The sequence below is a fragment of the Schistosoma haematobium genome, chromosome 3 (assembly GCF_000699445.3).
Source record: "Schistosoma haematobium chromosome 3, whole genome shotgun sequence".
NCBI classification, from domain to species: domain Eukaryota; kingdom Metazoa; phylum Platyhelminthes; class Trematoda; order Strigeidida; family Schistosomatidae; genus Schistosoma; species Schistosoma haematobium.
The window spans coordinates 36,913,961-36,927,192 of record NC_067198.1 but is presented as its reverse complement, the minus strand read 5'-3'; the positions used below and the strand labels follow the sequence as shown (position 1 = coordinate 36,927,192).

The 13,232-nt window shown below is 32.1% G+C and overlaps 1 protein-coding gene across 1 annotated transcript in view; it reads left to right on the top strand.

Annotated features, from left to right (window-relative positions):
- Positions 1-3,712: 3,712 nt before the first annotated feature.
- The window catches only part of MS3_00010658 (uncharacterized protein), a gene marked incomplete at both ends in the record, with an annotated part of 36,255 nt that continues 26,735 nt past the window's right edge, over positions 3,713-13,232 (top strand). The window contains 2 exons of the mRNA XM_051219050.1: positions 3,713-3,997; positions 9,344-9,604. Coding sequence (XP_051069786.1) covers positions 3,713-3,997; positions 9,344-9,604 — 546 coding nt within the window. The remainder of the gene's footprint in view (positions 3,998-9,343; positions 9,605-13,232) is intronic.

Below are 13,232 nucleotides of genomic sequence, written 5' to 3'. Positions count from 1 at the left end.
AAACCCGATGTGAGATACTTTGATCTACACAAGATACCCAGTCTACAAGTTACATGTTTCTTCGTTTTACGTATGTTCAAATATCTCGTTTCTCCCAATCCTAATGGCCTTCTTTTTTGTCAATTGGGGTAATATATTATGTTAATAATATGTTTTGAAGTGGTAGTATGGTGTGTGCTATTGATGTTGACAGATATAAGTAGTATGTATTACTAATCAAAAATGAAATGCCTGGCGGAAGAAGATCCAAGAGAAGAGAATGAGAACAGAGAGTGATTCATGTGGAAATGTGTTTTCATTCACAATAATAGTGGTAGCGTGCTTGATATATGACGGATTGAATTTCTAGAACTAACTAATACATACTCTCATATTCATGACTGGATCTGAACTGAAGACCGAGAACACAGTCCATACTCATGAATATATTGTACTGAATTTAAGATAGAATAGTTAGTTATGTACAAACACAGTAGTAACGTATCTAACAGCCAGTACTCTTCGATTCTATTGTATTCAGAATATCTTGACTGGTTTTTAAAATCATGTGAGCAATGCAAAGCCGTATAGTATCACTACTACTACTACTACTACTACTACTACTACTACTACTACTACTACTACTACTACTACTACTACTACTACTACTACTACTACTACTACTACTACTACTACTACTACTACTACTACTAATGATAATAATAATAATAAGTCGTTTCTTCTAATTTAAAATTTTACAAAAGCAAAGACTAATTTTATAAAGATGTTCACATTATTCATACTGAATTAAATGTGATTAGATTATAGATTAAGTTATAAATCAAATTATCTACGCATGAACAATTTAAAAGTTTATCAGAGTATAGAATAATAATAACAAGTATTATTATTATTATTAATATTATTACTGTAAACTACGGTTCTTTTATATGTGTATACATTAAATTATGTAATAGTATGCATTTATTATGTACACGCAATTTTATTAAATTGCAGACCCATATCAAGCTATTTTATTCTAGTGGGTTGAGTAGTTATATGATAGATATACCTATAAATATGCAGACAATATTAATAATTTGGCTTAATGACAGATTGTACTTATATTTTATGAAATCTGTTATCATTTAAGCAATAGGTAACCAAATGAGTTATCATTAAACTGTACATAGAAAATGGATTCATGGTTTCATATGAAATCGTAGTTTTTGATTATCGGAGAATTGTAAATCATTAAAAAAATATTTTATTTCCTTTAAAATCATATTTAGATTACAGTTGAAACTCAATGTATAATATGTAAATAAATGGAATAAGGACTTAAGGATGACTATCATAATATATGAAATTAGTCTAGATAATCATGTAGGTAGATGTAGCATTCTGTATTTAGGTTTGTATGTTAGTTTTATTCTATGATTGAAGGAAAAAAGTGAAATACTCAACTTTTACTTACTTTTTGAACAATTTTTTCTGGTTAGCGTTTTTTTAGCGAGTTAGTTTTCTACAGGATGGGGTCGCTAACCCCATGCCCAACCCTCCTCCTTTACCCGGGCTTGGGATCGGCAGTAGCCCCCGGAGTTATTCAACTTTTATGTAATTTAATTATTTTGATTCATAAAGTAAAAGAAGGTTAATCGAGGTAGTTGTGAATTGATGTCAAGTTCTAAGTTACTTATAAGGCGTCAATTATGTAGTAGAAAGAATATTTTCGATAATGGCTAACAGCTGAAATAAAAACTCGCTTTTTATCCAATCTAGGATTAGTTAAGATCTCAATGTTGATGATTAGACTATGATTCGAAACCAGTGTTAATCTCTTCAAGTTTCAACACATTATCCACTGAATTATTGAGTTCATATAGTAATTAACTTGTACAACAGGTAGAAATATTATGGAAGTGATAAGTTTCAGTCCTTAACATCAAAAATCAGTCAGTCAACCAGTAACAACGTAGAACTTCGTACGTACGTACATCAGTTCGAGTTGCCATTCCACATTAGCAAAGAGATCCAGTTGTCAATTCAAATCCCGTAGTGGTAGATGTAGTAAGAGTATAAGTAGTAATCGGAAAGATTAGGGTTTGAAAAGGTTATTCAAGGAGTAAAATCCAGTGAAATAAATTTGGAAAGAAAATAAAGGACATGAATAATCCAGAAGATTAGGATTTGGGAGAACACAAAGAGTGGATGCACCTGATCACACCATTGCAAACGATGTTGAGCCATGTCATTCAAGGTCTATAACCATCGATTACTATCGTCTCACGGAGCACAACCAGGTGGTCTACACCTGTCAACATGACTCAGTCCACTTGCCAGTCAGTGACTTCATAGATTTGTGCCGTGTTCTGTTCTGGCCGCCCCTACTTTTCTTCCAACCTACTCCCACATCTTAAAACTTTGCAGGTCGGGGTATTCGGTGGTTGGGCATACGTAATACGTGTCCCAGTCATCTCAACTGATCAAGTTTCACTATTTCATCAATTGATTTGCCATCCTTACCTACTACCCGTTTCCTAACAACTGCATTACTTACTCGGTAGTCACACGATATACTAGCAATGCTTCTAAGGAATCTATGATCAAATACTAGTGATGCACGAATATCTTCTACTCTTACTGGCCATATTTCACTGCCGTAATGTGGGACGGAACGAACTGGTGCGCAGTAAACACTGTCTTTGTTTGATAGATGGATATCTCGCCTACGCCATAAATGATGCAATTTGGCAAAAGCTAGTTGAGCCTTGTGTATCAGTGCTGAGATTTCGTCACACACTAGACCACAATGGCTGATGAGACTTCCAATATAAGTGAAGCGGTCGAGACGTTCAACTACTTCACTCCCCATCATTAGTTTGGATGTCGGTGCAACCCAATCCTGAAGTAACATTTTGCATTTCGAGCGGGAGAATCGCATCCCGAACATGCTTGCATTGTTGCTCAGAGTGGTCAGAATAACAATAAAAATATGGAAATACAAAGCTTAACAAATAACATTATATCGTTATTTTAAATATACAGTATCTAACAATCTTTTTGTTTAGTTATGATTTGTTCTCTAAATTTTACTTTACATAAGCTGATTTATTCCTTAAATATTTCTGTAATAATACATTACATAATACGTACTTATACATTAATTAATTTTTCTTAAGAACTATATATTAGGTAACTGATTATCTTAAATTGTATCAATCAACTCATTGATTTACCATTAGTAAGTACTAAATGACATCTAATCTGAATCCAATACTTTATATTGATTACTTCGCAAATATTGAGTTAATTTTATAACTATTAGAAAGGGGTTTTGTGGAGAGTGTAGTAATTTAATAGTTAAATTTATAAGTCAATGAAAACTAAACCACCATGGAAAACCTGGAAGCACTGGATGATCGTTTCATCCTAGTACGGGAATCCTCATCAGTACTCATCCACGATCCTGCTCACAAGATTCGGACCCCAAAAACTTTGGCCTCTTTCGGTGTTGGTTGAAGTTAGACATTAACACAATCGAATGCCTGTTTAATGGTCTAGCGTTTAAGTATTCGTGCACGAGATCGAATCCCGTGAGTGAGATCGTGGATGCGTATTAGAACTACATTAGAACAACAGTAGAACTTTAATTATCCTTGTATTTTTATTCTTTATATTTAAAAACAATAGGAGGTTTTCACTTTCAAAAACAAACGAATATTCAATTAAAATGTCTATCACAAAATCATTTATTCAATTAACAGAACATGAACAAACGAATGAAATGAATCCAATACAATTTTATTCCTATTTTACATCATTGAATCAAATACATAATAATAATTTATGGAATAATCATTTACAATTAACCAAATGTAATCCATTTCTAATATTTAATTCTATTGAACAATTAAAAAATGATGAGAATTTCTCTGATAATAAAAACAATACAAAAACAATTGAAGAAACAAATCAATTATCAATGAGAATACCATATTTATTTCCAGTTGGTTGGGTAAGTGAATCTTTTATTATTGTAATACCAATCAATATATACTCACTAGTGACTGGTTTCAAAAGGTATAACCTGGAGTTCTAGTGAGAAGCAGTGACCAGTGGTGTTCAAGTGGGTCTGTTGTGAGATAGTAACTCATTGAAGACAATAGTAGATGTGTCACTGCCTTTGAACCTACGTGATCGCTCATTCTCAGACACAGTTCAGACATTAAGCCAACATTTCAGCGACAACTCATCACTGTTTAATACTCGTTATCGATGTTTGAAGCTACTTATGAACAAAGACGATGATTTTCTTACGTATGTGGGCATTGTCGACCGTGAATACGAACGCTCCCGGTTGAAGTATTTGTCTGAAGACCAATTTAAAGCCCTCATCCTCATTTGTAGCCTCCAGTCCCAAAAAGTTCAGTGACATAAGAACACGGCTACTATATCGATTGGATCAAGAACCTATCGTGTCACTGTATTTTGGCCTTTAGTTCTGTTTACCGAGTAAGAAGAACTCATAATAGCATTCAAGCATATCATATGTACACTTATTATAATAGGTGTTTAGAAATATTTGAGTCACTAGTAAAATGATGTACAATTGAATCTACTTATATTTTAATCGAAGTTGAATAAAACTGCTAATAAACTCACTTTTATCAACACCTAATCTTTAGTTAATGTAATTACTTTAATCTTAACTGTTCATGTATTGTATATTAACTTGATAGCATTTATATTGATCATTTTACAACACCACTCTATATAATCGTTTATTAGTCTTCTCATCCTACGTTACTACTAACTACTAATTATGTTGCTTTATTTAATCTAAATTCTTATTCAAGTATATATTACATGTTAGTCATTTTGGTACAGGAGATATAGAAATTATTGAATTTGTAGTTTTACATCAAATATTGACTCACTAATTAGGCTTATTATTGAAAAGTAGCATGTATTATATTGTTATTTATTCTCAATATGAAACTCTCCAAGAGTATCTAAACACAACCTTATTAAGCATCGAATCCAGAACCTTTGTGCTTTGTAGAGATTTGTTTTTATTAAATTTTATCAAAACGGGGTTTTGTGGAGATTTTAGTAATTTAATAGTTGATTTCATGAGTCAATTGAAGCTAGATCACCATGAAAAACCTCGAAGCACTGGACGGCCATTTTATCCTAGTACGAGACTCTTCAGCAGTGCGCATTCATCATCCCGCCCGCGGGATTCAAACCCAGGACCTATGGGTTTCACACGCGAACTCTGGAATGTGGACGATAGATCGTGGTTTCGGATTCCGCGGGCGGGATCGTGGATGCGCACTGCTGAGCTTTAATTGACTCGTGAATTCAACTATTAAATTTGTTTAACATTTTTGACTAACCATTTTAATTTAAAATGGTAGATAGAACATTATAAGGATTTATTGTAAAAGAATATTATTCATTCATCTATATGTCGCTCATCTATGTGTGGCTCAATTTTGTGGATTAGGTGAAGTTAGACACTAACACTGTTGGATGTCGGTCAGCTCAGTGGTCTAATGGTTAATTGATCGCGCGCGAGACTGATAGGTCGTGGGTTCGAATCTCCTGGGGCGGGATCATGGGTGTACATTGCTGAGGAGTCCCATACTAGGACAAAACGGCCGTCCAGTGCTTCCAAGTTTTCCATGGTGGTCTGGCTTCAACTGACTCATGGTCTCAACTATTGAAGTTATTATTATTCTAATAAATCAATTTATTTAATTCATATATCAACTCATTTTGCAAATATAAATTAGATTTACTTTTCAAATATATGTTGTTTATTTGATTGACCTCTTCTAGGGTATACAAATCACCTAAGATGTTGATAAATATTTAATATTATGTCATGAATTTGTTTTTATGTTTTTGAAAAAGTATAGTTACTTGTTGTTAGTCCTCAAAAGATTGTTGGGCCACGTGTTACGTATGTCTAAACACTGATTACCATGACGTGTAATGCTGATTAGTGTTGGAGGCGGTTTGTAGAAAGTTAGGTATGGCATTAGTCCTTGACGTCGCTAACTTCTGGTTTGAGCCATGTTGGTAAATACGGACTCAGAATCGATCACAGTAGCGTAGATGTATACACTCTATTTTTTCCCTAAACTGTGAGATTAAAATTGTTTTATACTTTTTTTCTACGAACTAATTCTTTCTTCCTTTTCTATACCGTTATACAATCTTTCTTTTATATCTTACTACCATTGAAGTGACTACTTCTAGGAGTTTGGTGTTTATCTTGTTGTGCTAATGAGGTGTGGCAACTTGGACCGATACATATACGCGTCTGGCCCTAAGTTCTGACTGACTGACTGAAGTCCTCAGTAGTCTATTTGATGAATTTTTGTTTTCAAACATACGCTCTGATTGAATCTCATATAGTTACTTGTTCGATCATATTACTAAATTATTCACAGTAGCAAAATCCTTTGAAAATAATGTTATACCTGTTGAATATGTTCGTATCCATACTTAATAGCTCAGTGTAAAACACGTTGAGTTTTGAAGAGGGTAGGTACTAGTCTCAAGTCTCAAAATGAGATCAACGTACATCTAAGTGAGAAAGTCCTAGATAGTATGAAACGTTCGATATGGATTCTGTTCCTAGACATCTACAAAATATATTAAAATAAGAGGATAATTTGAAATAAAGCAATCAGTAATTTGCTTAGATTGTTTGTTCATTTCAACTTGTTTTCTGTAGTGAATAAAGTCTGTTTTCTGAAGGTACACTCGTTGTGACATTCAGCTAACTACTTTGAATAATACTTACAGTAATAAAATATTTTATCATCCTTTGGATTTTAATTCCCATATTACTTCACTTGCTTGTCATTTTTGGTACCTTCTACTGTTGTATTATATTACTTTCTTTTCTTTACTTTTCATCTTGTTAACTCCCTATTTCCGATTGTACTAACATAAAATATGACAGCATGAATTGATTATGTAACCTGGGTTTAGTCAAACGGAATTGACTCGAAAATGCGACTAATTTAACAGTTAGAATGAAATATTTGTAAAGACAAAATAGGCAAAAACTTGGAACTTATCTGATAACACATTATTGATCTATATATATTGAAGAAAGTACAGTGTATAAATCTAAACTATGAAAGTATATAGAGATCTTGAAAGACGTGAAATACCTGATTGTAACGTATCATAGTGTTATAATTGTTATTACCGTTGAGCTGTGTTGATTTTTATGTTTAATGTCACTCTAGTACTATAAATACTTGAATATTATAACTACTAAGCCTATGAAATTTATCTGAGTAATTAAACTAATTAAACTTGGTTCTTTGAATACATTTAGTTCTCGGGGATTGAACAAAATGACTCTGTTTGATTGCCAGTTTGCACATATGTAAAGTCTTTTATTTTCAAATGTTCCGCATCTTGTTTTATTACGATATGGGTGAATTAAAAGTATATTATCCGTTATAATATCAACATGTTTAAAAGTTCTGCTAAATATAAAATCCGAAAAATTCCAACTTATGTTAAACCTTATTCGTTAATTACTTTAACTAAGTAGTCATTTATCTAAAGACTGAGTTATTTATTCAAATTCACTTTATACTTGCGATTCTTCATCCAGTATTTATTCATGTACTTTGACCAGTTTGGAAACTAACTATTTATAACATTATAATCACATCATTAGAGTAGAATGTGATGATGCTATACTAGACTCTAAAGTTAGAATTTGCAACTTAATAAATAAAAGTCAAATGATTCAATCAGTTAGAATACAGAAAATAATATTAAGAAATAACTTAATTTCATTTTTAATAAGCATTAAAGATAGGTAATTGGTTAATAACTAACATCAATACCAATAAGATATGAATGTTTACCATACTAAAGATAATAACTTTAGTTCTCACTTTTGAATTCACTGGTCGATCTAAGCTAAACTACCATTCAGAATCTAGAAGCACTAGATGGTCATTTTGTCCTAGTATAAGACTCAACAGCAGTGAGCATCCACGGTCCCGCACACGAGACTCCAACCTAAGACCTTCGGTCTTACGCTCGAACGCTTGACCTATAGTCCACTGAACCGTGATTCAACGGTATTAATGTCAGTGATCCATGGTCTTGCACAACACTTGATCCATTATCTCCACTCACACGGATTGAACTTCAATGGTCATGGCTTTTCATTAGAACTCAAGGAATTTCATTTTGAAGCTAGCCACTGATGAGCACATGATTATTATGAGTTCGGGGATTTGTGGAGATTGTAGTATTTTCAAAGTTTAATTCACTAATCGATCTAAGTTAGACATTAACACCGTCGGATACCAGTTCAGTTGTCTAGAGGTTAAACATTCGCGCGCGAAACAGGAAGTTGTCGGCTCGAATATCACGTGCGGGATCGTGGATACATACTGCTGGTGAGTCCCATACTAGGACGAAATGACCATCTAGTGCTTCTAAGTTTTCAATGGTGGTTTAGCTTAGATCGACTCGTGAATTCAACTTTGAAATTACTACGATATCCACAAAGCTCCGCACAGACTTTCTGTCTGTTAACTAAGTACCATTTAGTTAATTAAAGAGTTGAAAATTTAGTTTCCTGACAGTGTGCTTTAGTTGAAATATTTGTGAAGACAAACGAGGTTAGGTTGAAATATACATGGATATTACTTTAGTGTGGTGTTGGAAAAAGTTACAGATTGACATCAAATGAGGAACCACTAAAAATTAGTGAACACCAGATGACTGTTTCGTCCTAGTGTACGACTTGCTAATAGTGTTCACCAACGACAAATGGAGCGTGGACTACTGGATCCCATCTTAGTATTCTAGATGTATAGTGTTCATTTTCAGTCCAAAAAGTCATTGGCTCGATTGGTGGAGCGGTCGTGGCTGTACACTTTATATAATCTCTAAATGAAACAAATAAGTTGTTCAATGCCTTTTGTTACTTGAGAGTACACTGTGATGATATCGACTGATGGATGAAAATTACATAAAAAGTATAAATATCTCAACAAAATCTCCCAAATAAATTATTATTTCAAATTGTAGGTCTCATGAGTTACAGACCGATCTTATTTAGGGCATCACTGATAACCATAGAACATTGGATAGATGATTCAACCCAGTATGCAACTACTTCACACTGGACACTCATAATTCCCCCAAGAATCGAAACTAAGACCCTTCCATTTTCTTTGTAAGTGTTCAAATGTTGGCATTAATTGGTTTGCATCCTAAATTGAAATCTGAGAGAAAATCACGTGACATGCGTATTATTTTTGCTTCAATTACCGTTTTTTCTTATCTTACGGAAATTTTGCAGGTTCCACCACCTCCACACATTCTATTAGCATATTTGCAAGCAAACAAATTACTCCGACAACAACAAGGACAACAACAACACCATAACCATTACGAACATCAATCACAACAGCGGTCACAGTGTTATCAGGGACAATTACAATCACTACCAATTAACCATTACACCACTAATCAAGCAATGCCAAACAATACTCAAGAATCATCAATCTCCAATGAACTAATGAAAACACCGTTTAGAAATTCGCTTGATTATTTTAGTACAGTGAGTAATTTTATAGATGTTATGTACTGTTTTATGTATATATTGTTATAACTTATGGCCTTGTACCCCATTAAAATATAAGATTATGATACCGCCAATTAGAGAACAGTGAGTTGTCGACCGAACCAACAACGCAAAAAACACGTACCCATGGTCTAGAGTCTTTATAGGTTCTTCTCCCTGCCTAGTCCTGCTTATTAAGTTCAGAATACCAATATCAGGCTTTGCGATATGAATCATGTATTTCAAACATACTGTGTTTATATTACCAACTAAACAGATCATATCGGATCATAAAATAGGAAACAACATTTGTACAAGATTTAGCCAAATGTGGCTGTGAATGTGAGAGAGTGTAATTAATAGACTAAGTCGTGTAATAATACACTTGGTATTATTTCACTTGAATCTTCCCATAATAATAGTCTATAAGTCAAAATAAAGCTTATAATAAGAGGAACATGAATATGAATAGTTTAGTTACTCAACAATTATATGCATTGTATTAGTCCATAAATGGATCCTAAAAGTTACCATTCATTATTCTCGTTGGAATATATCACATATACATGTTTTCTGTGATGCGATTTGTTTCAGACCACAATGAAATCTCTTAGTCAGGACTTGTAAACAGTTTTTTTCTTCTAAAAAAACCCATTTTATTTAGCGAGAGATGATGCCAATAAAATGTTTTTAATACTTCATTTCAGTTTCCTTATCATTATTATTATTTTTTATCAAGTGGTTTAGGCAATACACCTTAGGCTAAATCATAGTAATATGATCCCAAATTTGTAGATTGAATCTTTTTGGGGGAAATTTAATTCTTTCATAATTTTTTAATGTTGAGTAGTTTTAGTAATAAATGATTAAACTAATTCTCATTGGAATGTTTAAATTACATCGGGAAATAGAAGCAGATATGAAAAAGATGAATAACAACTGGAAAAAGAGCTGGAAAGGGTTGTGTCAGAACAGGGTAGGATGTAGAGTACTGGTGGGCGGACTGTGCTCCTCCACGAGGACTAACAGGCCATAGAAACTAATGTTTAAATAATTGAAGTTTATTATTTTAGGGTTGGTAAATATTAACTTTTGTTTTGTTTTTTCTTTAATTCAATAAGTTGAATGAAAATTCTGTATAGACAAGAAAGAAAAAATTTCATGGAATTAAACAAACTTTAACTGGTACCATAGAATATATATATAAGATGGTAATCCGTAGTATTTTTCCTAATATTAGTAATAGAGATGAAATATGTATGAACTAAAGTGTGACTCCTCATTGATGCGCATTCACGATTCAGTACGCGGGATTCGAAATCAAGACATTCGGTCTCGCGTCCGAATGCTTAACCTATAGATCACTGAGTCATGAAATAAAGTGAATAGGCTAAATAATTTCAAGTCTTTATTCAATATTAAATGACGGGGAATTCTTAAAAATTGTAAAATTTTCTTTCATAATTATGAATATCAAATACTTTAGGATATTTACTCACAAAAACATTGATTTGTTCAATAATTCAACAATTATAAATGTAGGTTATGATAATTGATTGTATATATTTTTGAATTAAACATACATCTATACTTATGGATTCTTCCAGTTTATGATTTGCAATCATCAATACATGAATAACAACAAGGTTGCTTTTGTTTCTATCTATTTTCTATCCATATATATTCACTGTGTGTTGCTTGTGAAAACAAGAAATTACTGCATTATCCAGAGTTCGTTTTTTTTTTGGTTTCTTTTAGAAAAAGATAAACTCATAAATTTCATGTTAATATGTAGATAGTTATGAAAGAGGAAATTAAAGGAATGAGAAAAGAGTTTAATAGAGTGACAAATAAAGAAAGGACTTTCAAATAGAAGTAGTTATTTATTTGTTTATATGTATGTCTTTGTGTTTGGATGACTTCATTTAACACTCCCTTTTGGTTCTTCTTCTAGTTTTTTTTCTTTCTTAAATATCATAATGAATGACCACAAATTACCATGACAGATTCATTCAGTTGTGAAAGTTTATTTCCATGTAGAATAAAGGGAGTACATCATATGTTAGAATGAACAATGACTTGTTTAAATAATTGTGAAATGAAATAGATATATTATTGATAAACTATCTATACACGTTAATTATATGGTTTAAGCCATATATTCTGTATTATCTTGATAAAAAGATGGAAATAGAATGTGTGTGTGTGTGTGTGTGGATTTTACCCTTATCATCTGAAATCATTTAACTATTTATTTAGAAACTAGAATATGTTTTGAAACCAATTAAAAAGAAGGGATTGTATATTAATATAGATGAATGAAACACTTAGTACATTCGATATTCAAAGTAATGCTAAATAGTGTTTTTTCTTCATTCATTGTACATTTCACAATAATTAACTCTATGTAATCTACAATAGACAGATGGTTATATCCAAATATGGTAACACTTTTACCTATGTATCTATTTTGGTATTTTTGTATATGAAGTAGGCAGGTGTTGAACCACATTGAAATCATTTTTACCTTTTCAATGTTATCATAACCTAAATAATAATAGTTATGAATGATGATATCATCTAATTTATTGAAATACCATGAACAATTAACAGATGGTGTATAACGCCAATTACATCATCTCTCTCTCCCTCTCTCTCTATATATATACCATTAGGTAAAATTAAGTTTTACTGAAGATATTAAACTGTTACTATTCTATACATTACAATTGAAAATGTAATGGTGTAAGAGGCAATCAAAAGACGATTCATCGTTATTACTGGTATTATTATTATTATTATTATTGTGGTTGCATAACTTGTTTATCAGATGAAAATTTATTCAACTTACTGGGAAGTGATTAGAAAATTAAACTCAATGTTATTGAACTGTTGAGTTACAGAGATCATTTTTGTATGTTTAAACCAGTAGGGGGTAAGAAATGAAATGAAAAGATAGTTACTAATTTATGTGACCAACTAGTTATTTTATGTACTAACAAAGGAGTCTACAAATCTCTGATATTTTACTGATGTAGTTATTGTGAAGATTGTGAAGAATCAGTCGATGGTTTTCATTAAAACTAACCTTTACCTGATAGCAATTAGAATTAAGAGAATAACTGGACTAAACTACCTTATTCCATACTGGAATTCTCTAAAAATTCACCCCTATGACGCCACATAAGAAACAACATTTATTCATATGCCTTAAAGTGAGCACATTATAACAGAATTTGGGATTTAAGACTTATTCTAACTACCTAATGTTGAATGGATATAGTTATAAACTTTTAGAAAGACTTTACGATCTATCATGAAACTCATCAGTATGAAACTTAAGCAGTACCAAATAGCTGGTTGTTTTACTTTTTTCATCTATTTTTTATTAAGAGAAACGACAAACTCTGGAGGATCTGATGACCATTCAATCATTAAGGTTGTTTTTTTATCAAGGACTAACGAAGCTTCTAAACGAGTAGTTTTAAGCTGTATCAAATAATGGTATTATAATTTGAAGTAAATTTGGTCATACCAGATATTAGTTTGTGAATAAATTGAGAAATGATAAATACAGATTCAAATAATCATATTTCTTCAAAATGCAATTGTACATTTGGATATG